Source organism: Rana temporaria (assembly GCF_905171775.1).
Source record: "Rana temporaria chromosome 9 unlocalized genomic scaffold, aRanTem1.1 chr9e, whole genome shotgun sequence".
Classification (NCBI taxonomy): domain Eukaryota; kingdom Metazoa; phylum Chordata; class Amphibia; order Anura; family Ranidae; genus Rana; species Rana temporaria.
Genome location: NW_024404481.1, coordinates 118,410 through 144,048, shown reverse-complemented (window position 1 = coordinate 144,048; position 25,639 = coordinate 118,410). Strand labels below are relative to the sequence as shown.

General features: G+C 55.1%; 1 protein-coding gene across 1 annotated transcript in view; it reads right to left on the bottom strand.

The window, feature by feature from the left end:
- The window catches only part of TAF1 (TATA-box binding protein associated factor 1), a 127,831-nt gene that overhangs the window by 38,492 nt on the left and 63,700 nt on the right, over positions 1-25,639 (bottom strand). Inside the window, exons 22-27 of the mRNA XM_040334447.1 lie at positions 17,494-17,669; positions 14,201-14,436; positions 11,416-11,629; positions 9,236-9,401; positions 8,647-8,858; positions 6,076-6,184 (exon numbers count right to left, since the gene is read on the bottom strand). Of these exons, the coding sequence (XP_040190381.1) occupies positions 6,076-6,184; positions 8,647-8,858; positions 9,236-9,401; positions 11,416-11,629; positions 14,201-14,436; positions 17,494-17,669 (1,113 nt within the window). The remainder of the gene's footprint in view (positions 1-6,075; positions 6,185-8,646; positions 8,859-9,235; positions 9,402-11,415; positions 11,630-14,200; positions 14,437-17,493; positions 17,670-25,639) is intronic.

Genomic DNA, 25,639 nt, shown 5'->3' with positions numbered 1-25,639 from the left:
CCCCAACAAGGAACCTCCCCCAACTCCAAGAAACGTCCGACCTCTGTGACCCCCAACAAGGAACCTCCCCCAACTCCAAGAAACGTCCGACCTCTGTGACCCCCAACAAGGAACCTCCCCCAACTCCTAGAAACGTCCGACCTCTGTGACCCCCAACAAGGAACCTCCCCCAACTCCAAGAAACGTCCGACCTCTGTGACCCCCAACAAGGAACCTCCCCCAACTCCAAGAAACGTCCGACCTCTGTGACCCCCAACAAGGAACCTCCCCCAACTCCAAGAAACGTCCGACCTCTGTGACCCCCAACAAGGAACCTCCCCCAACTCCAAGAAACGTCCGACCTCTGTGACCCCCAACAAGGAACCTCCCCCAACTCCAAGAAACGTCCGACCTCTGTGACCCCCAACAAGGAACCTCCGCCAACTCCAAGAAACGTCCGACCTCTGTGACCCCCAACAAGGAACCTCTCCCAACTCCAAGAAACGTCCGACCTCTGTGACCCCCAACAAGGAACCTCCCCCAACTCCAAGAAACGTCCGACCTCTGTGACCCCCAACAAGGAACCTCCCCCAACTCCAAGAAACGTCCGACCTCTGTGACCCCCAACAAGGAACCTCCCCCAACTCCAAGAAACGTCCGACCTCTGTGACCCCCAACAAGGAACCTCCCCCAACTCCAAGAAACGTCCGACCTCTGTGACCCCCAACAAGGAACCTCCCCCAACTCCTAGAAACGTCCGACCTCTGTGACCCCCAACAATGAACCTCCCCCAACTCCAAGAAACGTCCGACCTCTGTGACCCCCAACAATGAACCTCCCCCAACTCCAAGAAACGTCCGACCTCTGTGACCCCCAACAAGGAACCTCCCCCAACTCCAAGAAACATCCGACCTCTGATCACCAACAAGGAACCTCCCCCAACTCCAAGAAACGTCCGACCTCTGTGACCCCCAACAAGGAACCTCCCCCAACTCCAAGAAACGTCCGACCTCTGTGACCCCCAACAAGGAACCACCCCCAACTCCAAGAAACGTCCGACCTCTGTGACCCCCAACAAGGAACCTCCCCCAACTCCAAGAAACGTCTGACCTCTGTGACCCCCAACAAGGAACCTCCCCCAACTCCAAGAAACGTCCGACCTCTGTGACCCCCAACAAGGAACCTCCCCCAACTCCAAGAAACGTCTGACCTCTGTGACCCCCAACAAGGAACCTCCCCCAACTCCAAGAAACGTCCGACCTCTGTGACCCCCAACAAGGAACCTCCCCCAACTCCAAGAAACGTCCGACCTCTGTGACCCCCAACAAGGAACCTCCCCCAACTCCAAGAAACGTCCGACCTCTGTGACCCCCAACAAGGAACCTCCCCCAACTCCAAGAAACATCCGACCTCTGATCACCAACAAGGAACCTCCCCCAACTCCAAGAAACGTCTGACCTCTGTGACCCCCAACAAGGAACCTCCCCCAACTCCAAGAAACGTCTGACCTCTGTGACCCCCAACAAGGAACCTCCCCCAACTCCAAGAAACGTCCGACCTCTGTGACCCCCAACAAGGAACCTCTCCCAACTCCAAGAAACGTCCGACCTCTGTGACCCCCAACAAGGAACCTCCCCCAACTCCAAGAAACGTCTGACCTCTGTGACCCCCAACAAGGAACCTCCCCCAACTCCAAGAAACATCCGACCTCTGATCACCAACAAGAAACCTCCCCCAACTCCAAGAAACGTCCGACCTCTGTGACCCCCAACAAGGAACCTCCCCCAACTCCAAGAAACGTCCGACCTCTGTGACCCCCAACAAGGAACCTCCCCCAACTCCAAGAAACGTCCGACCTCTGTGACCCCCAACAAGGAACCTCCCCCAACTCCAAGAAACGTCCGACCTCTGTGACCCCCAACAAGGAACCTCCCCCAACTCCAAGAAACGTCCGACCTCTGTGACCCCCAACAAGGAACCTCCCCCAACTCCAAGAAACGTCCGACCTCTGTGACCCCCAACAAGGAACCTCCCCCAACTCCAAGAAACGTCCGACCTCTGTGACCCCCAACAAGGAACCTCCCCCAACTCCAAGAAACGTCCGACCTCTGTGACCCCCAACAAGGAACCTCCCCCAACTCCAAGAAACGTCCGACCTCTGTGACCCCCAACAAGGAACCTCCCCCAACTCCAAGAAACGTCCGACCTCTGTGACCCCCAACAAGGAACCTCCCCCAACTCCAAGAAACGTCCGACCTCTGTGACCCCCAACAAGGAACCTCCCCCAACTCCAAGAAACGTCCGACCTCTGTGACCCCCAACAAGGAACCTCCCCCAACTCCAAGAAACGTCCGACCTCTGTGACCCCCAACAAGGAACCTCCCCCAACTCCAAGAAACGTCCGACCTCTGTGACCCCCAACAAGGAACCTCCCCCAACTCCAAGAAACGTCCGACCTCTGTGACCCCCAACAAGGAACCTCCCCCAACTCCAAGAAACGTCCGACCTCTGTGACCCCCAACAAGGAACCTCCCCCAACTCCAAGAAACGTCCGACCTCTGTGACCCCCAACAAGGAACCTCCCCCAACTCCAAGAAACGTCCGACCTCTGTGACCCCCAACAAGGAACCTCCGCCAACTCCAAGAAACGTCCGACCTCTGTGACCCCCAACAAGGAACCTCTCCCAACTCCAAGAAACGTCCGACCTCTGTGACCCCCAACAAGGAACCTCCCCCAACTCCAAGAAACGTCCGACCTCTGTGACCCCCAACAAGGAACCTCCCCCAACTCCAAGAAACGTCCGACCTCTGTGACCCCCAACAATGAACCTCCCCCAACTCCAAGAAACGTCCGACCTCTGTGACCCCCAACAAGGAACCTCCCCCAACTCCAAGAAACGTCCGACCTCTGTGACCCCCAACAAGGAACCTCCCCCAACTCCAAGAAACATCCGACCTCTGATCACCAACAAGGAACCTCCCCCAACTCCAAGAAACGTCCGACCTCTGTGACCCCCAACAATGAACCTCCCCCAACTCCAAGAAACGTCCGACCTCTGTGACCCCCAACAAGGAACCTCCCCCAACTCCAAGAAACGTCCGACCTCTGTGACCCCCAACAAGGAACCTCCCCCAACTCCAAGAAACGTCTGACCTCTGTGACCCCCAACAAGGAACCTCCCCCAACTCCAAGAAACATCCGACCTCTGTGACCCCCAACAAGGAACCTCCCCCAACTCCAAGAAACGTCTGACCTCTGTGACCCCCAACAAGGAACCCCCCCCAACTCCAAGAAACGTCCGACCTCTGTGACCCCCAACAAGGAACCTCCCCCAACTCCAAGAAACGTCCGACCTCTGTGACCCCCAACAAGGAACCTCCCCCAACTCCAAGAAACGTCCGACCTCTGTGACCCCCAACAAGGAACCTCACCCAACTCCAAGAAACGTCCGACCTCTGTGACCCCCAACAAGGAACCTCCCCCAACTCCAAGAAACGTCCGACCTCTGTGACCCCCAACAAGGAACCTCCCCCAACTCCAAGAAACGTCCGACCTCTGTGACCCCCAACAAGGAACCTCCGCCAACTCCAAGAAACGTCCGACCTCTGTGACCCCCAACAAGGAACCTCTCCCAACTCCAAGAAACGTCCGACCTCTGTGACCCCCAACAAGGAACCTCCCCCAACTCCAAGAAACGTCCGACCTCTGTGACCCCCAACAAGGAACCTCCCCCAACTCCAAGAAACGTCCGACCTCTGTGACCCCCAACAATGAACCTCCCCCAACTCCAAGAAATGTCCGACCTCTGTGACCCCCAACAATGAACCTCCCCCAACTCCAAGAAACGTCCGACCTCTGTGACCCCCAACAAGGAACCTCCCCCAACTCCAAGAAACATCCGACCTCTGATCACCAACAAGGAACCTCCCCCAACTCCAAGAAACGTCCGACCTCTGTGACCCCCAACAAGGAACCTCCCCCAACTCCAAGAAACGTCCGACCTCTGTGACCCCCAACAATGAACCTCCCCCAACTCCAAGAAACGTCCGACCTCTGTGACCCCCAACAAGGAACCTCCCCCAACTCCAAGAAACGTCCGACCTCTGTGACCCCCAACAAGGAACCTCCCCCAACTCCAAGAAACGTCCGACCTCTGTGACCCCCAACAAGGAACCTCCCCCAACTCCAAGAAACGTCCGACCTCTGTGACCCCCAACAAGGAACCTCCCCCAACTCCAAGAAACGTCCGACCTCTGTGACCCCCAACAAGGAACCTCCCCCAACTCCAAGAAACGTCCGACCTCTGTGACCCCCAACAAGGAACCTCCCCCAACTCCAAGAAACGTCCGACCTCTGTGACCCCCCAACAAGGAACCTCCCCCAACTCCAAGAAACGTCCGACCTCTGTGACCCCCAACAAGGGATTCTCCACCAATCACCAAGTCATGTTCTGTGAGGGGTTCACATACTTATTTCTCTCATTAAATACAAATCAAATTATAACTTTTATGAAATGTGTTTTTCTGGATATTTTTGTGTTTCTCTCACTGTTATAATAATCCGACCAATAAAATGATAGAGACCGATCGTTTCTGTCACAAAATTAGCAGCCGATCGAATACTCTGGAACCCCCCCCCCATGCCCCACAGTGTGGTTTCTCTGGCTCCTGGTCTGGAACCCCCCCCCCCCCTGATGTCCCACAGCATGTTCCTCTGGCTCCGGGCCTGGAACCCCCCCCATGCCCCGCAGCGTGGTTCCTCTGGCTCCGGGCCTGTAAACCCCCCCCATGCCCCGCAGCGTGGTTCCTCTGGCTCCGGGCCTGTAAACCCCCCCATGCCCCGCAGCGTGGTTCCTCTGGCTCCGGGCCTGTAAACCCCCCCATGCCCCGCAGCGTGGTTCCTCTGGCTCCGGGCCTGTAAACCCCCCATGCCCCGCAGTGTGGTTCCTCTGGCTCCGGGCCTGGAACCCCCCCTTATGCCCCGCAGTGTGGTTCCTCTGGCTCCGGGCCTGGAACCCCCCCTTATGCCCCGCAGTGTGGTTCCTCTGGCTCCGGGCCTGGAACCCCCCCTTATGCCCCGCAGTGTATTTCCTCTGGCTCCTGGCCTGGAACCCCCCCCTGATGTCCCGCAGCGTGGTTCCTCTGGCTCCTGGCCTGGAACCCCCCCCATGCCCCGCAGTGTATTTCCTCTGGCTCCGGGCCTGGAACCCCCCCTTATGCCCCGCAGTGTGGTTCCTCTGGCTCCGGGCCTGGAACCCCCCCTTATGCCCCGAAGTGTGGTTCCTCTGGCTCCGGGCCTGGAACCCCCCCTTATGCCCCGCAGTGTGGTTCCTCTGGCTCCGGGCCTGGCACCCCCCCTTATGCCCCGCAGTGTATTTCCTCTGGCTCCTGGCCTGGAACCCCCCCCTGATGTCCCGCAGCGTGGTTCCTCTGGCTCCTGGCCTGGAACCCCCCCTTATGCCCCGCAGTGTGGTTCCTCTGGCTCCGGGCCTGGAACCCCCCCTTATGCCCCGCAGTGTGGTTCCTCTGGCTCCGGGCCTGGAACCCCCCCTTATGCCCCGCAGTGTGGTTCCTCTGGCTCCGGGCCTGGAACCCCCCCTTATGCCCCGCAGTGTATTTCCTCTGGCTCCTGGCCTGGAACCCCCCCCTGATGTCCCGCAGCGTGGTTCCTCTGGCTCCGGGCCTGTAAACCCCCCCATGCCCCGCAGTGTGGTTCCTCTGGCTCCGGGCCTGGAACCCCCCCTTATGCCCCGCAGTGTGGTTCCTCTGGCTCCGGGCCTGGAACCCCCCCTTATGCCCCGCAGTGTGGTTCCTCTGGCTCCGGGCCTGGAACCCCCCCTTATGCCCCGCAGTGTATTTCCTCTGGCTCCGGGCCTGGAACCCCCTGATGTCCCGCAGCGTGGTTCCTCTGGCTCCGGGCCTGGAACCCCCCCATGTCCCGCAGTGTGGTTCCTCTGGCTCTGGGCCTGGAACCCCCCCATGTCCCGCAGCGTGGTTCCTCTGGCTCCGGGCCTGGAACCCCCCCCCCGCATGCCCCACAGCGTGGTTCCTCTGGCTCCGGGCCTGGAACCCCCCCTGAACACAGAGGTGACTTACATTGAGGTAGTCGCAGTGCACGGTGCTCCCCACTCTTCTCTTCTTCTTCTGGGGAAGTTGCTGTTTAGGGAACTTCAGGACCAAAGATTTCCTCCGCACCTCATCAGCACTGCACAGAGGGGAGGGATCGGGGTCAGCGGGAGGAAGGGAATACATCGAGTTTTACATTTATTTACTTTTCATAGAAATATATAGAAGAACATTTCATCATCAAACATGAAACCTTTGTGGAGCTTTCACCTTCTTCACTTATGGAAAGTTCTCCTAAAGCTGGCATCAGACAGCAGCTAAAGACCACCATGCAGTGTAAGCAGCGGTCTCTCTGCAGCAGTCTGACATGCCCCTCTCTCTTGTCACAACTACAGCTCAGCAATCAGCAGGGGGTGTGAGCGTTGAGACTGAACAGGGGGCGTGTCAGACCTCTGCAGAGAGACCTCTGTTCTCACACAGTATGGTGATCTTTAGCTACAGCCTAATACCAGGCCGGGACTCCTCTGGAATACCGGGCCCAGACTCCTCAGGAATACCTGCCCCAGACTCCCACGGAACACCGGGCCCAGACTCCCACGGAATACCGGGCCCAGACTCCCACGGAATACCGGGCCCAGACTCCCACGGAATACCGGGCCCAGGCTCCTCCGGAATACCGGGCCCAGGCTCCTCCGGAATACCGGGCCCAGGCTCCTCCGGAATACCGGGCCCAGGCTCCTCCAGGAATACCGGGCCCAGACTCCTCCGGAACACCGGGCCCAGACTCCTCAGGAATACCGGGCCCAGACTCCTCCAGGAATACCTGCCCCAGACTCCCACGGAACACCTGCCCCAGACTCCCACGGAACACCGGGCCCAGACTCCCACGGAACACCGGGCCCAGACTCCCACGGAATACCGGGCCCAGACTCCCACGGAATACCGGGCCCAGGCTCCTCCGGAATACCGGGCCCAGACTCCTCCGGAATACCGGGCCCAGACTCCTCCAGGAATACCGGGCCCAGACTCCTCCAGGAATAACGGGCCCAGACTCCTCCAGGAATAACGGGCCCAGACTCCTCCAGGAATACCGGGCCCAGGCTCCTCCGCAATACCGGGCCCAGGCTCCTCCGCAATACCGGGCCCAGGCTCCTCCGCAATACCGGGCCCAGACTCCTCCGCAATACCGGGCCCAGACTCCTCTGGAATACGCCGGGCCCAGACTCCTCCGGAATGCCGGGCCCAGACTCCTCCGGAATGCCGGGCCCAGACTCCTCCGGAATGCCGGGCCCAGACTCCTCCGGAATGCCGGGCCCAGACTCCTCCGGAATGCCGGGCCCAGACTCCTCCGGAATGCCGGGCCCAGACTCCTCCGGAATGCCGGGCCCAGACTCCTCCGGAATGCCGGGCCCAGACTCCTCCGGAATCCCGGGCCCACGCCCCTCCGGAATATCGGGCCCAGGCTCCTCCGGAATACCGGGCCCAGACTCCTCCAGGAATACCGGGCCCAGACTCCTCCGGAATACCGGGCCCAGACTCCTCAGGAATACCGGGCCCAGACTCCTCAGGAATACCAGGCCCAGGCTCCTCCGGAATACCGGGCCCAGACTCCTCAGGAATACCGGGCCCAGACTCCTCCAGGAATACCGGGCCCAGACTCCTCCGGAATACCGGGCCCAGACTCCTCAGGAATACCGGGCCCAGACTCCTCAGGAATACCGGGCCCAGACTCCTCAGGAATACCGGGCCCAGACTCCTCAGGAATACCGTGCCCAGGCTCCTCCGGGAATACCGGGCCCAGACTCCTCCGGAACACCGGGCCCAGGCTCCTCCGGAATACCCGGCCCAGGCTCCTCCGGAATACCCGGCCCAGGCTCCTCCGGAATACCGGGCCCAGACTCCTCCGCAATACCGGGCCCAGACTCCTCAGGAACACTGGGCCCAGACTCCTCAGGAACACCGGGCCCAGACTCCTCAGGAACACCGGGCCCAGACTCCTCAGGAACACCGGGCCCAGACTCCTCAGGAACACCGGGCCCAGACTCCTCAGGAATACCGGGCCTGGGCTCCTCTGCTGGGGGAGCTTTAACAAAAGAAACAGTACAGCGGGACCCCTACTGAAACTACTATTGGGCTTTCACTAAACTGAGGCCTCGTACACACGACCGAACATGTCCGCTGAAACTGGTCCGGCGGACCAGTTTCCGCGGACATGTTCGGTCGTGTGTAGGGCCGACCGGACAATTTTCTGGCCGACCGGACAGGTTTCCAGCGGACAAATGTTTCTTAGCATGCTAAGAAACATGTCCGCTGGAACCATGTCCGCCGGACATGTCCGATGGTCAGTATGACTCATCGGACATGTCCGCTGGCCCGAGAACCCCGCGCATGACGTCGAAGTGATTGAACTTCCGGGTTCGCGCACGTCGCCGCCACGTCACCGCGTCGTCTGTCCGGCGGGAAATTTGGTCCGATGGTGTGTACAGCCATCAGACCAAATGATCCCAGCGGACATTTTCATCGGACAGATCCGCTCGTCTGTACGAGGCCTAACAGTTCTCTATGGGAAAGGACATGCGAGTGCAATCCCCTCCCCCATACCTTTCAATCAGCTGTTTGCCCAAAACAATTTTGGTTCCTTCCACTTTAATCAGCTCCTCGTTGTCATTGTGAATGACGGTTTTCTCCAGCTCCTCTTCCTGCTCCTCGGTCATGGCCACGGGATTGGATGGAGGGGCGTTCGTCTGATAGTAGAGGGGACAGAACTTGTTGGTCCTCATGTGTCCGATCGCCCCACAGGCTCCACATTTCAGCTGCAGGGAGAGAAAAGGAATCATAATCCGTATGTAGGAGTCCCGCACTGCTCCCAATTCACAGAGATAGAACAAGGACATTATTTTATCTGTAGGACCGTCATCTTCTCATTGGGCTTACAGGACAACTAAAAAATAACAAACACGTCATACTTACCTCCTCAGTGCAGTTGGTTTTGTGGCCCTGATCCTCCTCTTCTGTGGTCCCTCAGCGGTGCTCCTGACTCCTCCTCTTCTCGAGTGCCCCGTTGGAGAAGCGCTCTCCCTCGGGGGCACTCCCGTGTCCTGCTGCTGGGTCCATTGACACAGACAGCAGGACTCGGCATTCCTGGGGCAATGCGGCTTCAAATGTCGGGAAAACAAAATCGATCACATACCTTGAGATCCGGCCGCTCCTTCATCTTCTTTGGTTTCTTCTCAGGAGGTCCTCGGAGCTTCTCCTTCTCCTGATTGCGTTTCAGTCTACGAAGCTGTTCCTGGATCCTTCGCCTTTCTTTCCTCATCTCTTCCCGATGTTGTTCATCAAAGAGAGCAAACTTCTTACTAAAACACAGAGAGGACACCATCAGACTAAGAATCCCATTCCGGGACTGCGAGGACTACAGAGAGGACTACAGAGAGGACACCATCAGACGAGGCCGAGACAAGGGCCTGCGGGGACTACAGAGAGGACTACAGAGAGGACACCATCAGACGAGGCCGAGACAAGGGACTGAGAGGACTACAGAGAGGACTACAGAGAGGACACCATCAGACGAGGCCGAGACAAGGGCCTGCGGGGACTACAGAGAGGACTACAGAGAGGACTACAGAGAGGACACCATCAGACTAAGAATCCCATTCCGGGACTGCGAGGACTACAGAGAGGACTACAGAGAGGACACCATCAGACGAGGCCGAGACAAGGGCCTGCGGGGACTACAGAGAGGACTACAGAGAGGACTACAGAGAGGACACCATCAGACTAAGAATCCCATTGCGGGACTGCGAGGACTACAGAGAGGACTACAGAGAGGACTACAGAGAGGACACCATCAGACTAAGAATCCCATTCCGGGACTGCGAGGACTACAGAGAGGACTACAGAGAGGACTACAGAGAGGACACCATCAGACTAAGAATCCCATTCCGGGACTGCAAGGACTACAGAGAGGTCTACAGAGAGGACCATGTCCACCAACACCGAGACAAGGGCTAAGAATCCCACCAAGGTGAAGAGAGGGGAGGGTTGAAGTTGAGCAGAGAGGGGGCTTGGGGTACAGAGGTGAGTACAGGAGTGTTTGGGGTACGTGGGGGGGCAGAGAGGGGGCTTGGGGTACAGAGGTGAGCACAGTGTGTTTGGGGTATGTGGGGGGGGCAGAGAGGGGGCTTGGGGTACAGAGGTGAGCACAGAAGTGTTTGAGGTACGTGGTGGAGCAGAGAGGGGGCTTGGGGTACAGAGGTGAGCACAGAAGTGTTTGAGGTACGTGGTGGAGCAGAGAGGGGGCTTGGGGTACAGAGGTGAGTACAGGAGTGTTTGGGGTACGTGGTGGAGCAGAGAGGGGGCTTGGGGTACAGAGGTGAGCACAGTGTGTTTGGGGTACGTGGGGGGGCAGAGAGGGGGCTTGGGGTACAGAGGTGAGCACAGTGTGTTTGGGGTACGTGGGGGGGCAGAGAGGGGGCTTGGGGTACAGAGGTGAGCACAGTGTGTTTGGGGTATGTGGGGGGGGGCAGAGGGGGCTTGGGGTACAGAGGTGAGCACAGAAGTGTTTGAGGTACGTGGTGGAGCAGAGAGGGGGCTTGGGGTACAGAGGTGAGCACAGGAGTGTTTGGGGTACGGGGTGGAGCAGAGAGGGGGCTTGGGGTACAGAGGTGAGTACAGGAGTGTTTGGGGTATGTGGGGGGGCAGAGAGGGGGTTTGGGGTACAGAGGTGAGCACAGAAGTGTTTGGGGTACGGGGTGGAGCAGAGAGGGGGCTTGGGGTACAGAGGTGAGTACAGGAGTGTTTGGGGTATGTGGGGGGGCAGAGAGGGGGTTTGGGGTACAGAGGTGAGCACAGAAGTGTTTGGGGTACGGGGTGGAGCAGAGAGGGGGCTTGGGGTACAGAGGTGAGTACAGGAGTGTTTGGGGTATGTGGGGGGGCAGAGAGGGGGTTTGGGGTACAGAGGTGAACACAGGAGTGTTTGGGGTACGTGGCGGAGCAGAGAGGGGGCTTGGGGTACAGAGGTGAGCACAGTGTGTTTGGGGTACGTGGGGGGGCAGAGATGTGGTTTGGGGTACAGAGGTGAGTACAGGAGTGTTTGGGGTACAGCGGTGAACTGAAAGAGGGTGTGCGGTACAGAGGTGTGCATAGGGGGGGTTTATTGTACCGAGGTGAGGAAAGAGGGGAGGTTTTGGGAGGTAATGGGCTCCCCTACCCGCAAAAAAACAGGGAAAGAAGTCCCATTAGGAAGTAATGACACCCCAGTGTCTCAAATTTTGCGCATGTCCCCCACACACAGCAATGTGAACCAAGCTATAGACTGGGATGTTTTGAGACAGGCAGCGCCCCATCCCCCGCACCATCCGGAATACTCACATGAACTCGTCGTCTTTGGTGGTGCGGATCCGGCTGTAGGCGTCGATGACGGAGGGTTTGCGCACCGTCTCACAGCGCACGTATTCTTTACCGTCTTCATCTCGGAACGTTCGGTAGATCTTCAGTCGGCGGCCGCTCGCTGCAGAATTTAAACTGGTCACTGATGCCGTGTCGTCGTCTTTGTGAGATCCTCCCGAAGCAGCCGAGCCGGTGGCTGAAAAAAAATACCTGAAGAAGTCACAAAACTAACACCTGAAAATCCCATCCATGTCGATCAATATACTGTATACTATAATATGGAGCATTATATACAGAAAGAGGGAAAAGACTCAACTAAAGAGTATGGAAACCCCAACAACGGACGATCATATCCGGACGATCGTATCTCCAACAACGGACGATCCTATCCCCAACAATGGACGATCGTATCCCCAACAACAACGGACGCTCGTATCCCCAACAACGGACGATCCTATCCCCAACAACGGACGATCGTATCCCCAACAACGAACGATCGTATCCCCAACAACGGACGATCGTATCCCCAACAACGGACGATCGTATCCCCAACAACGGACGATCGTATCCCCAACAACGGACGCTCGTATCCCCAACAACGGACGCTCGTATCCCCAACAACGGACGATCCTATCCCCAACAACGGACGATCGTATCCCAAACAACTGACGATCGTATCCGGATGATCGTATCCCAAACAACGGACGATCCTATCCCCAACAATGGACGCTCGTATCCCCAACAATGGACGATCGTATCCCCAACAACGGACGCTCGTATCCCCAACAACGGACGATCGTATCCCCAACAACGGACGATCCTATCCCCAACAATGGACGATCGTATCCCCAACAATGGACGGTCGTATCCCCAAAAACGGACGATCATATCCCCAACAATGGAAGATCGTATTCCCAACAACGGACGATTGTATCACCCAAAAATGGACGATCGTATCCCCAACAATGGACGGTCGTATCCCCAACAATGAACGGACGATTGTATCACCCAAAAATGGACGATCGTATCCCCAACAATGGACGGTCGTATCCCCAACAACGGACGATTGTATCACCCAAAAATGGACGATCGTATCCCCAACAACGGACGGTCATATCCCCAACAACGGATGATCGTATCACCCAAAAATGGACGATCGTATCCCCAACAACGGACGCTCGTATCCCCAACAACGGACGATCGTATCCCCAACAACGGACGATCCTATCCCCAAGAACGGACGATCGTATCCCCAACAATGGACGGTCGTATCCCCAAAAACGGACGATCATATCCCCAACAATGGAAGATCGTATTCCCAACAACGGACGATTGTATCACCCAAAAATGGACGATCGTATCCCCAACAACGGACGGTCATATCCCCAACAACGGACGATTGTATCACCCAAAAATGGACGATCGTATCCTCAACAACGGATGGTCATATCCTCAACAACGGATGATCGTATCCCCAACAACAGACGATCGTATCCCCAACAACGGACGATCCTATCCCCAACAACAGACGATCCTATCCCCAACAACAGACGATCCTATCCCCAACAACGGACGATCCTATCCCCAACAACAGACGATCGTATCCCCAACAACAGACGATCGTATCCCCAACAACGGACGATCCTATCCCCAACAACGGACGATCCTATCCCCAACAACAGACGATCCTATCCCCAACAACGGACGATCGTATCCCCAACAACGGACGATCATATCCCCAACAACGGACGGTCGTATCCCCAACAACGGACGGTCGTATCCCCAACAACGGACGATCGTATCCCCAACAATGGACGATCCTATCCCCAACAATGGACGATCCTATCCCCAACAATGGACGATCCTATCCCCAACAACGGACGATCGTATCCCCAACAAAGGATGATCGTATCCCCAACAACGGACGATCGTATCCCCAACAACGGACGGTCGTATCCCCAACAACGGACGGTCGTATCCCCAACAACGGACGGTCGTATCCCCAACAACGGACGATCGTATCACCCAAAAATGGACGATCGTATCCCCAACAACGGACGGTCATATCCCCAACAACGGACGATCGTATCACCCAAAAATGGACGATCGTATCCCCAACAACGGACGGTCATATCCCCAACAACGGACGATTGTATCACCCAAAAATGGACGATCGTATCCCCAACAACGGACGGTCATATCCCCAACAACGGATGATCGTATCACCCAAAAATGGACGATCGTATCCCCAACAACGGACGATCGTATCACCCAAAAATGGACGATCGTATCCCCAACAACGGACGATCGTATCCCCAACAATGGACGATCGTATCCCCAGCAATGAACGGTCGTATCCCCAAAACAGACGCTCATAACCCTAGCTCCACCCACTACAGAAAACTACAGGAGAGGCGGAGACAAGACCAGTCTGCCTGCACAAGGAGAGAGGGCAGCAGGGGGCGGTCTTTATTACAGGAAGTCTCACACGGAATTACTGGGAGAAATACACAAAGATCACCGAGATTCAGGGAGAGGTCACGTGACCGATGGGTTTATACCCCCGGAGTGTAGCCTGCAGTCAGAGATATAATGGGGGGGACGGGGGGGACACTCACACATTATAAGTGTAGCCTGCAGTCAGAGATATAATGTGGGGGGGGGGGGAGAGATATAATGTGGGGGGGGGGAGAGATATAATGGGGGGGGGGAGAGATATAATGGGGGGGGGGGGAGATATAACGGGGGGGGGGGAGGGGACACTCACACAGTCCCTTCCTGTCCTTCTTGCGGTTCCTCTCTTTGTCGTTGCCGCTGTCTTCCCCCATCAGCATCCTCTGCAGCTCCTTCCTCTCCTGCTCTTCTCTCTCCCGGGAAAGCTGGGAACTCGTCTTCTTGTTCTGGAGCATGTTCTCGATGTTCTTCCCCATCTCCTCGAAGTCGCTGTCTTCTGCGGAACTGCTGTCTGTGTCTGTGGACAAAACCTCCGCCGACTCCAACACCCTGCATGGGGGAGGGGAAGGACACACGTTTAACCCATCCGGGGGTACCCCCAATACATACAATACACTTTGGGATTGATGGTTACAGTCTGTTTTATGGTATGCTATGAGGAAGGCTGCAAAAAGCCGAAACGCGTCAGCATCTTTTGTATCATACATGTAGCTAATAAATAATTTTCTTCACAAGAGCTCTCCAAGTTGCCGGCTTTATTCTTATTGCTATCGGCAACCTTGGGAGTCAGAGCCCCAGGCTCCACCCCCTGGATATAAAATATATCAGTGGGTGGAGCTCGGGTAAAATCGTCCAATCACAGCTCACCTTTCTCAGAGTCCACCAGGTGGAATATCCTTTTCAGCACAGATCATTTCTATTCTATTTCATGTTTTGTGTTGCTGGTCGCCACATCTGGTGCATCCGATTTGCATGGAATTCCCAACGTTCGTGTAACGCGTTTCTCTCATTTATGTTTTGATTTTGTGCAATTCATGGATTTCTTTCTTTATTATATCTTATATTTTATCTTATATTGTATCTTATATCTTATATTATATTATATCTTATATTATATCTTATATTTCTTATATACAGTGTCACCTGCAGTTCATTTGTTCAATCCAATGTTTGTAATCTGCTCTAGTTCAGGGGTCTCCAAACTGCTGCCCGAGGGCCAGATGTGGCCCTTTGCTAGCCTTTATTCGGTCCTTGGGGCACCATTCCTTCCACTGATACCAAGGGGGCCACTATTCCTTCCACTGATACCAAGGGGGCCACTATTCCTTCCACTGATACCAAGGGGGCCACTATTCCTTCCACTGATACCAAGGGGGGCCACTATTCCTTCCACTGATACCAAGAGGGGCACTATTCCTTCCACTTATACCAAGGAGGCCACTATTCCTTCCATTGATACCAAGGGGGCCACTATTCCTTCCACTGATACCAAGGGAGCCACTATTCCTTCCACTGATACCAAGGGGGCCACTATTCCTTCCACTGATACCAAGGGGGCCACTATTCCTTCCACTGATACCAAGGGGGCCACTATTCCTTCCACTGATACCAAGGGGGCCACCATTCCTTCCACTGATACCAAGGGGGCCACTATTCCTTTCACCGATACCAAAGGGGCCACTATTTCTTCCACTGATACCAAGGGGGCCACTATTTCTTCCACTGATACCAAGGGGGCCACTATTCCTTCCACTGATACCAAGGGGGCCACCATTCCTTCCACTGATACCAAGGGGGCCACTATTCCTTTCACCGATACCAAAGGGGCCACTATTCCTTCCACTGATACCAAGGGGGCCACTATTCCTTCCACTGATACCAAGGGGGCCACTATTTCTTCCACTGATACCAAGGGGGCCACTATTTCTTCCACGGATACCAAGGGGGCCACTATTCCTTCCACCGATACCAAGGGGGCCACCATTCCTTCCACTGATACCAAGGGGGCCACTATTCCTTTCACCGATACCAAAGGGGCCACTATTTCTTCCACTGATACCAAGGGAGCCACTATTCCTTCCACTGATACCAAGGGGGCCACTATTCCTTCCACTGATACCAAGGGGGCCACTATTCCTTCCACTGATACCAAGGGGGGCACTATTCCTTCCACTGATACCAAGGGGGCCACTATTCCTTCCACTGATACCAAGGGGGCCACTATTCCTTCCACTGATACCAAGGGGGCCACTATTTCTTCCACTGATACCAAGGGGGCCACTATTTCTTCCACTGATACCAAGGGGGCCACTATTCCTTCCACTGATACCAAGGGGGGCCACTATTCCTTCCACTGATACCAAGGGGGCCACTATTCCTTCCACTGATACCAAGGGGGCCACTATTCCTTCCACTGATACCAAGGGGGCCACTATTCCTTCCACCGATACCAAGGGGGCCACTATTCCTTCCACCGATACCAAGGGGGCCACTATTTCTTCCACTGATACCAAGGGAGCCACTATTCCTTCCACTGATACCAAGGGGGCCACTATTTCTTCCACTGATACCAAGGGGGCCACTATTTCTTCCACCGATACCAAGGGGGCCACTATTCCTTCCACTGATACCAAGGGGGCCACTATTCCTTCCACTGATACCAAGGGGGGCCACTATTCCTTCCACTGATACCAAGGGGGCCACTATTCCTTCCACTGATACCAAGGGGGCCACCATTCCTTCCACTGATACCAAGGGGGCCACTATTCCTTTCACTGATACCAAAGGGGCCACTATTTCTTCCACTGATACCAAGGGGGCCACCATTCCTTCCACTGATACCAAGGGGGCCACTATTCCTTTCACTGATACCAAAGGGGCCACTATTTCTTCCACTGATACCAAGGGGGCCACTATTCCTTCCACTGATACCAAGGGGGCCACTATTTCTTCCACTGATACCAAGGGGGGCCACTATTCCTTCCACTGATACCAAGGGGGCCACTATTCCTTCCACTGATACCAAGGGGGCCACTATTCCTTCCACTGATACCAAGGGAGCCACTATTCCTTCCACTGATACCAAGGGGGCCACTATTCCTTCCACTGATACCAAGGGGGCCACTATTTCTTCTACCAATATCAATGATGGGATACTATTCCTAATACTAATAGGGGCCCTACTACTCCTCCTACTGACCACCAACCCTGAGGCCACATTTATTCTCGGACTATGCCGAAGCCGCGGCCTCGCCTAAAAAATCCTGCTCGCAGATCGCCGCGATCCTGGGAAAAGGCCACGGACTATGCCGAAGCCGCAAGGCCTTTTCCCAGGATTGCGGCGAGCTGCGAGCAGGATTTTTTAGGCAAGGCCGCGGCTTTGGCCTAGTCCGTGGAGCGGCGGCCATATGAAAAGAAATAAATCAATAATTGATTCGGTCAGAATCTGAATGGATTTCTTCCCCAGCTCTAGTTGGCACCACAGACAGCGTACAAATAAAAGGCGGAGAGTCGCCACCTGCTGGAGGAACCTTCATTTCCCTTCCAACCACAAATCTGACCCGCGACAAATTCTCCCAAACGTCAGAGAACAATGAATGATCGTACTTGTTCTGCAGATCGAATATTCTCTGGCATTCCTCCTTGTATCTCTCCTGGTGTTCGGCCACCGAGAAGCGGGAACCTCGGGCGAATTTACTCATGGGCCCCTCCCCCGAGCGCGCTTGTTCCGTGGACATGGTTCTCACGACGTCAATCACTTCCCAGCGAGATAACTTCTTAATCTGGACAAATAAAAACACAAAAAGGACGAGTTACAACTCTTCTTTTATAATAATGGAGGCGCCTGGATAGAAGGGGTCTTAGGCCCCTTTCACACGCACACATTTTTCAGCGCTAAAAATATCGCTGGTATACCGCCTTAAAAAAATCGTGGTCTGCAGTCTTCAGTGTGAAAGCCCGAAAGGCTTTCACACTGAAGCGGTGCGCTAGCAGGACCGCTTCAAAAGTCCTGCTGGCCGCATCTTTGGGGCGGGGCGTTTACCGCTCCTACCCATTGAAATCAATTGGAAACCGCGGTAATACCGCCGGCAATACGCCTCTGCAAAGGTGCAATGCCGGCGGTATTAACCCCTTTTCAGGCCGCTAGTGGCCGAATAAATAAATCGCGACAAATAAGACGCTATAGCGGCACTAAAAATCACGCCGCTATATCCCACCGCACCTCCCCTGCCCCGTGTGAAAGGGGCCTTAGTCACAGAGAAGGCGCCAACTCCGGCCCTCCCCAGAACACCAAAATATAAATTTTATTTCATTTCTTACGGTTTGTGTCGGAAGGTATTCCAGTCAAATGCGATATTTGACTTGCTTTGTCCACGGCGCTAATACTCTTTAATGGAAGATTCTGCGTCCAAAGAAACGCAACGCGGGTCAAACCGCCTTTGAAATGCCATGAGAATCGCTTAATTAACCGCTTGCCGATCGCCTCCTGTACTTTTACGTCGACAGAATGGCACGGCTGCGCAAAGTAGCGTATATTTACGTTACTTTGATTTTCGCGCTGTGCGCGAGCGAGCTCCACGACTGTGCCCGCGGGGACCTGCGATCGGGTCACAGAGCTGCAGAATGGGGAGATATCAGTATAAACAAGGCATCTCCCTGTTCTGCCTAGTGACAGGACACTGATCGTCTGTTCCCTCTCATCAGGAGCAGGGATCAGTGTCGTGTCACAGTAAGCCCCGCCCCCACACAGTTAGAATCACTTCCTAGGACACACTTAAAGGAAGGTTCCACCCACGATTTAATTTTTTTTTTTTTTTAAGTCAGCAGCTACAAACACTTACCTGTCCTACTCGCCCGCGATGTCAGCCCCCCTCCCCCCCCACGAGGCCGACCCCTCGATCCTAGCAGCTCCCGGCGCCGCCATCCTCAGTAAGGGAAACAGGCAGTGAAGCCGTGCGGCTTCACTGCCCATTTCCTACTGCGCATGCGCGAGACGCACGTCTGTTTGTGAATGGGCCGGCTGCTCTCTGGGATACACACAGTTCCTAGAAGGCAGCGCGCCCCATTCACAGGAAGAAGACCCGCCGCGGATGATGAAGAGGCAGATTACGGACTTCCGCATAGCAACTGCTATTTCTGGTAAGTATATATAAAAAAAAAAAAAAAAAAAAGGATTTTTGTACTCACCGTAAAATCCATTTCTCTGAGTTCATAGACGGACACAGCATCCTTTGACCTTAGGGTTATGCTTCTTCCTACCAGGAGATTTAGGCAGAATTCTACAGCACTTAAGGTGTTAAAAACTTTCCTTCATGCCGCTCCTCCCAGGGGGCGTGGCTCCCCCAGGCATAACCCCCACTCTGCTTCAGCAGCCTCAGTTCGTAACAAGCAGTACAAACCAAGGAGGGGTGGGTGCTGTGTCCGTCTATGAACTCAGAGAAATGGATTTTACGGTGCGTACAAAAATCCTTTTTTCTCTTTCGTTCATAGACGGACACAGCATCCTTTGACCTTCGGGACGTCCCCAAGCAGTGTCAAAAAAACGAGGGGTGGGAAAAATAACACAGCAAACAACAGGTTACACCCCAAACAAAACCGGAGTTACTCAACGGAGGAACTCCAACCGTAAACTGCCGCCTGTAACACCCTGCGGCCGAATGAGGCATCAGAAGATGCACTCACATCCACCTTATAAAACTTTGAGAAAGTGTGGACCGACGACCAGGTCGCAGCCTTACACACCTGTAACACAGAGGCTTGGTGTCGGAAGCCCAGGAGGCCCCGATCGCCCTGGTCGAATGCGCCATGACCCGAAAGGGAGGCGCCCGCCCCTTCAGGGCGTAGGCCTGAAGCACAACCTGTCGGATCCACCTGGAAATGGTGGCCGACGAGACTGCCAGGCCCATACTGGGACCGGACACAGACACGAACAGCGAGTCCGACTTCCGGAACGGAGCTGTCGCCGACAAGTAAACTCGAAGGGCCCGAACCACATCCAGAGAATGTAAAGAGGCCTCCTTCGGGTTCTTCGGCTGAGGACATAATGATGGAACAACAATGTCCTCGTTAATGTGAAAAGGCCGAAACGACCTTCGGAAGAAAAGAGGGCTGCGGGCGCAGCACCGCCTTATCCTGATGGATGACCAAGTAGGGGGCCTTGCAAGACAAGGCCGCCAGTTCAGACACTCGTCTGATAGAGGTAATAGCTACCAGAAAGATCACCTTCTGCGACAAAGTCAGCAAGGGGATCTCCCGAATGTCCTCAAAGGGGGCACGCTGAAGCGCCGAGAGGACCAAGTTCAAGTCCCAAGAAGGTAGCGGAGGGCGCACCGGGGGGGCCACATGCCGGACCCCCTGCACAAACGTGCGAACCAAAGAGTGCGCTGCCACGGGACGCTGAAAATAAACAGCCAGAGCAGAAATCTGACTCTTGATCGTGCTCAAGGCAAGAGCCTGGTCCACTCCCCGCTGTAGGAACAGCAGGATCTGGGACACCACGTACGTACGGGGGTGCCACTTCATCTCCTCACACATAGAGATGTATGCTTTCCATGTACGATGGTAAATTTTTCGAGAAGTGGACTTCCGTGCACGCATCATGGTAGAGATTACCGGGCCCGACAGGCCCCGGTCCTTCAGTACCTGGTTCTCAACAGCCACGCCGTTAAAGCCAGTGACCGTAAAGCAGGATGGAAGATCGGGCCCTGAGACAGGAGATCTTCCCTCAGAGGCAGGCGCCAGGGGGCGTCTGCCACCAGACGTACCAGGTCCGCGTACCAAGAGCGACGCGGCCAATCTGGGGCGATCAGGATCGTTGGAATCCCTTCGGCTTCCACCCTGCGCAGCAGGCGGGGTAGGAGCCTTAGAGGAGGGAAGGCGTAAATCAGGTGATATTGACCCCAGGGAGCCACCAACGCGTCTGACGCGTCTGCCCACGGGTCCCTTGACCTGGCCACAAACCGTGGCACCTTCCGATTGAGACGGGACGCCAGAAGGTCTACGTCTGGAGTGCCCCATTTTTTGGCACAGGATCTGAAACACCTCCGGGTGGAGAGACCACTCCCCTTGATCCAGAGTCGTGCGACTCAGGAAGTCGGCTTGCCAATTCAGAACTCCCGGAATGTATACCGCCGACAGGGCCGGAACGGACCTTTCGGCCCACCGAAGTATGTGAGCGACCTCCGTCGCCGCGGCCGAGCTCCTTGTGCCGCCCTGATGATTGACGTACGCCACGGCCGTGGCGTTGTCGGACTGGATCCTGACAGGACGGCCCTGTAGCTCCAGCGACCACCTGACAAGGCACAGCTTGATTGCTCGGAGCTCCAGGATATTGATCGGCAGGCGGGACTCCTCCCGAGTCCAGCGCCCCTGGGCTGACTGGGTGCCCCAGACGCCCCCCCAGCCGAAGAGGCTGGCATCCGTCGTGACCACTGTCCAGCGGCACGGAAGAAAAGACTTCCCGGACCGAAGCACCGGAGACGTCAGCCACCATGCCAGGGAAGATTTGGCCAGATGGCTCAACCGAATCTGGCGATCCAGAGAAGATGGGACCCTGTCCCATCGTGACAGAATCTCCTTCTGTAGTACCCTGGTGTGGAATTGGGCATACAGAACCGCCTCGAAGGAGGCCACCATCAGACCCAGAACCCGCATGCAGAAGCGAAGAGATGACCACTTCTGGGTCAACAACTGTCTCACTGCAGATTGCAGGGTCAGCAGGTTTTGCGATGGGAGGAACACTTTTGTCTCCCCCGAATCCAAAACCAGCCCCAGGTGTTCCAGCCTCTGGGACGGAACCAACACTGATTTTCTGAGATTCAGAAAACCAGCCGAACTCCTGCAGAGTCCGACACGTGATGGACACGTCCTCCTCTAACTCTGAGCCTGAAGAAGCTCTCAGGAGAAGGTCGTCCAGGTATCCCACGATAGCGATCCCTCGCTGCCGTAGCAAGGCCAGGATCGGGGCGAGCACCTTGGTGAACACCCGTGGTGCCGACGCCAGCCCGAACGGGAGGGCCACGAATTGATAGTGGTCCTCCCCGATCGCAAAGCGCAGATACCTTTTGGTGGCTTGTGCCAACGGGAACATGCAGGTATGCGTCCATGATGTCTAAGGACGCCATGAAGTCCCCCTGGTGGAGGGACGCTATGATAGAACGGACCGACTCCACCCTGAATCGCTGCACCTTGACAAAGGAGTTGAGGGCCTTTAGGTCCAGGATAGGGCGAACCCCTCCCTTCTTGGGGACCACGAACAGATTGGAGTAGAACCCCCGAAACCGTTCCAGCGAGGGGACCGGCACAACCACCCCCCTGTCCAGAAGATCCTGGACAGCCCCGGACAGGGCTAGCCGACGATCCGGAGGAAGCTGGAGGTTGGATGGAAAAAATCTGTTTTGGGGGACAAGAAAGGAACTCTATCTTGTACCCCGAGGCGACCACCTCGCAAACCCAACGGTCGGATAGAAGAGAACTCCACCGATCCACGAAGTCGTGAAGCCGTCCCCCCACCCGAGACCCGGGCGGGGGCTGACCTTCATGCGGAAGCAGGCTTGTCCGCAGGCTTGTTCGGTTTTTTTGAACCAGGGGCGCTTACGCCCGGCAGCAAGGGCTTTTGCACCTTGCGGACCTTTCCAGCCGCACGAAAAAACCGCTTAGGGGGTAGTAAAAGTAGGACCTTGCTTGCGGCGAGGTTCCCTACCCTTCCCCGACTGAGGGAGCAAGGTGCTCTTACCTCCAGTGGCATCCTTAATGATGTCATCCAGGGATGCCCCCAAAAGCCGTCCGCCCTTAAAAGGCAAATCTATCAAGGCCTTTTTTGAGGACTGGTCAGCCGACCAGCACTTCAGCCATATAAGGCGGCGCAGAACCACTGCGTAGACAGAAGCCCTGGAAAGCAAAGGAATCTAATCCATATCCGCCTCGCAGAGAAACTTCTGACCCTGAATCAACTGTTCAGCCAGGTCCCTAGAGGACTCGGAAGCACCCTGGACCTCCAGATCCTGCAGCAGGAGCTTCGCCCTTTCAGTTAGCTTCTGAGCAACCAGGGCGCCGGCCAGAGCCGGCCTTACCGCCGAACCCACCACCGAGAACAGGGAGCGGGCCACGGCCTCCACTCTCCTATCAGCGGGGTCCTTGAAAGCAGGAGCCCCCTCCACAGGCAACGTAGTAGCCTTACTCAGTCTGGACACAGGAGGGTCCACCGACGGAGGAGTGACCCACTTTTTTTTTTTTTTTTTTTTTTTTTTAAAAGTCCTCCTCCAGGGGGTAACGGGTAGCAAAGCTTTTAGGAATAGTAAAAGCCTTTTGCGGTGTATCCCATTCCTTATACAACAAATTGTCCAAATAAGGAACACAAGGGAATACCTTAGCGGTACGCGGTGGTTTGCGGAATCCAAAAGGACTGACACCGCTGGTGTCTCCGCCAAATCCTCTAAATGAAGAGCCTCACGCACCGCAGTAATAAGAGCTCCAACAAATTCCTTGTCAGCAGACTCCGCAGCAGAGTCATCCTCGCTGTCCATGTGGGTTAAGCCCGTATCCTCTGACATGACAGAACCAGAAGCATCAGATTCTGCGTCAGAGATATCCCCAGAAACAGCCTCCGGGGGGGCGCTTTTTTACCCCCCAACCGAGCACTGGCTGCTCCAAACCTGGTGAGAAAAAGACTCCAGGACAGCCGACACCGACTCAACAGATGTGGCAGGGGAAGGGGCGCTTAAGGGTTAATTCCGGCATTGTGAGGAATGAGGGGCCTGATTCAGGCTCCATATTGCAGCTGCCGTGTCACCCCCACTGCCAATGGCAGGAAAAAAGTCCCCCACAGGTCACCTCCCGGCCGCTAGAGCACAGTATGGGGCCCCCTGAGACTCACCACCCCCTGGTACAGCGCGGTCTGTGAAGGCAAGTGTGTGCTGAGGAGAAGCTGCAGCGCTGCGTCTGTCCCCTCAGATGATTCGCGGTCTTTTTTCCCCGCCGAAACGGCCACTAGAGGCCGAACTAGTGCTGAAAACGGCGCCGGCCACAAGAAAATGGCCGCCGAATAATACAAGCGCGGCTCCGGCAAAATGGCCGCCGTTGCGCAGTTTTAAAAAGACAGTGTACCCAAAAATGACAGTACACCAAAACAGCACACAGCACACACAAAAATGCCCAGAATGTCCACCACAGTCCCCTGCAGTGACACAGAACAGCCCCAGCCATACCACGAGTGAAAAAAATGAGCCCCAGAGAAAAAAACCCCCTGCACAGCCGTCACCCAAAGGGGGAAGGAGGGAGAGGAATAAGGGAGAGAGGAAAGCAGGGAAAAACCCTCAGTCGACCTCCCAAGGGAAAACATTCCAGCCAGACCACTTACCTGAGTAAGGGGCCACTACTTACCTGTCCTGCGACTACCCGGCTGGAGGTATCCCAGACAGAACCAACGTCCGCGAACGGCATGGTTGTCAGCCAGACACACTGTGACAAGGCCATAGAGACCGGTCATATGTGTGCCCTAGAACCGAAGTTCCCCGGCCGCCCCTGGAGCAACGGGGCCCGTCGTGGACGTCCCAAAGCGGAGCTGAGGGCCGGCACACGCTCGAAAGCCGAACCTGGGGGGACTACAAGGGTCGAGGACCCAGCCTGTCACCCAGTCGGCTGTTGATAGAAGAATCGCAAGATTCAAAAATAAAATAAAAAAGCGAGGAAAAACTCGCAAAAAGCAAAAAAATTTGCAAGAAAAAACTCCAGAGTCCAGGACTCCAGAGAGAGCCTGACTCTCCTGACGGTTAGGCAGAAACAAACTGAGGCTGCTGAAGCAGAGTGGGGGTTATGCCTGGGGGAGCCACGCCCCCTGGGAGGAGCGGCATGAAGGAAAGTTTTTAACACCTTAAGTGCTGTAAGAATTCTGCCTAAAATCTCCTGGTAGGAAGAAGCATAACCCTAAGGTCAAAGGATGCTGTGTCCGTCTATGAACGAAAGAGAAAAAGTAATTTTTTTTTATTTTTTGGGATTATTGGTAACAAAAAAAAATAAAAATCCGGGTGGAACTTCACATTAACCCCTTCCCTGCCCCCTAGTGGTTAACCCCTTCCAAGCCAGTGTCATTTACACAGTACTCAGTGCATTGTTATGGCACTGATCGCTGTAAAAATTACAATAGTCCCAAAATAGCGCCAAAAGTGTCCGATGTGTCCGCCATAATGTCGCAGTCACGATAAAATTCGCTGATCGCCGCCATTACTAGTAAAAAAATAAAAATATTAATAAAAATGCCATAAAACTATCCCCTATTTTGTAGACTCGATAACTTTTGCGCAAACCAATCGATAAACGATTTTTGCGATTTTATTTACCAAAAATAGGTAGAAGAATACGTATCGGACTAAACTGAGGGAAAACATTTTTTAGATATTTTTTGGGGATATTTATTATAGAAAAAAGTAAAAAATGTTGTATTTTTTTTCAAAATTGTCGCTCTATTTTTGTTTATAGCGCAAAAAATAAAAACCGCAGAGGTGATCAAATACCACCAAAAGAAAGCTCTATTTGTGGGAAAAAAAGGACGCCAATTTTGTTTGGGAGCCACGTCGCACGACCACGCAATTGTCAGTTAAAGCAACGCAGTGCCGAATCGCAAAAACTGGTCTTGTCTTTGGGCAGCCAAATTCTCCAGGACTGAAGTGGATAAAGTCGATGGGATTTTGCTGATGCACCCCCCCCCCCCCCCGCGCCCCATTGACACTCACATCTCTGATCACCATTCCTCCTC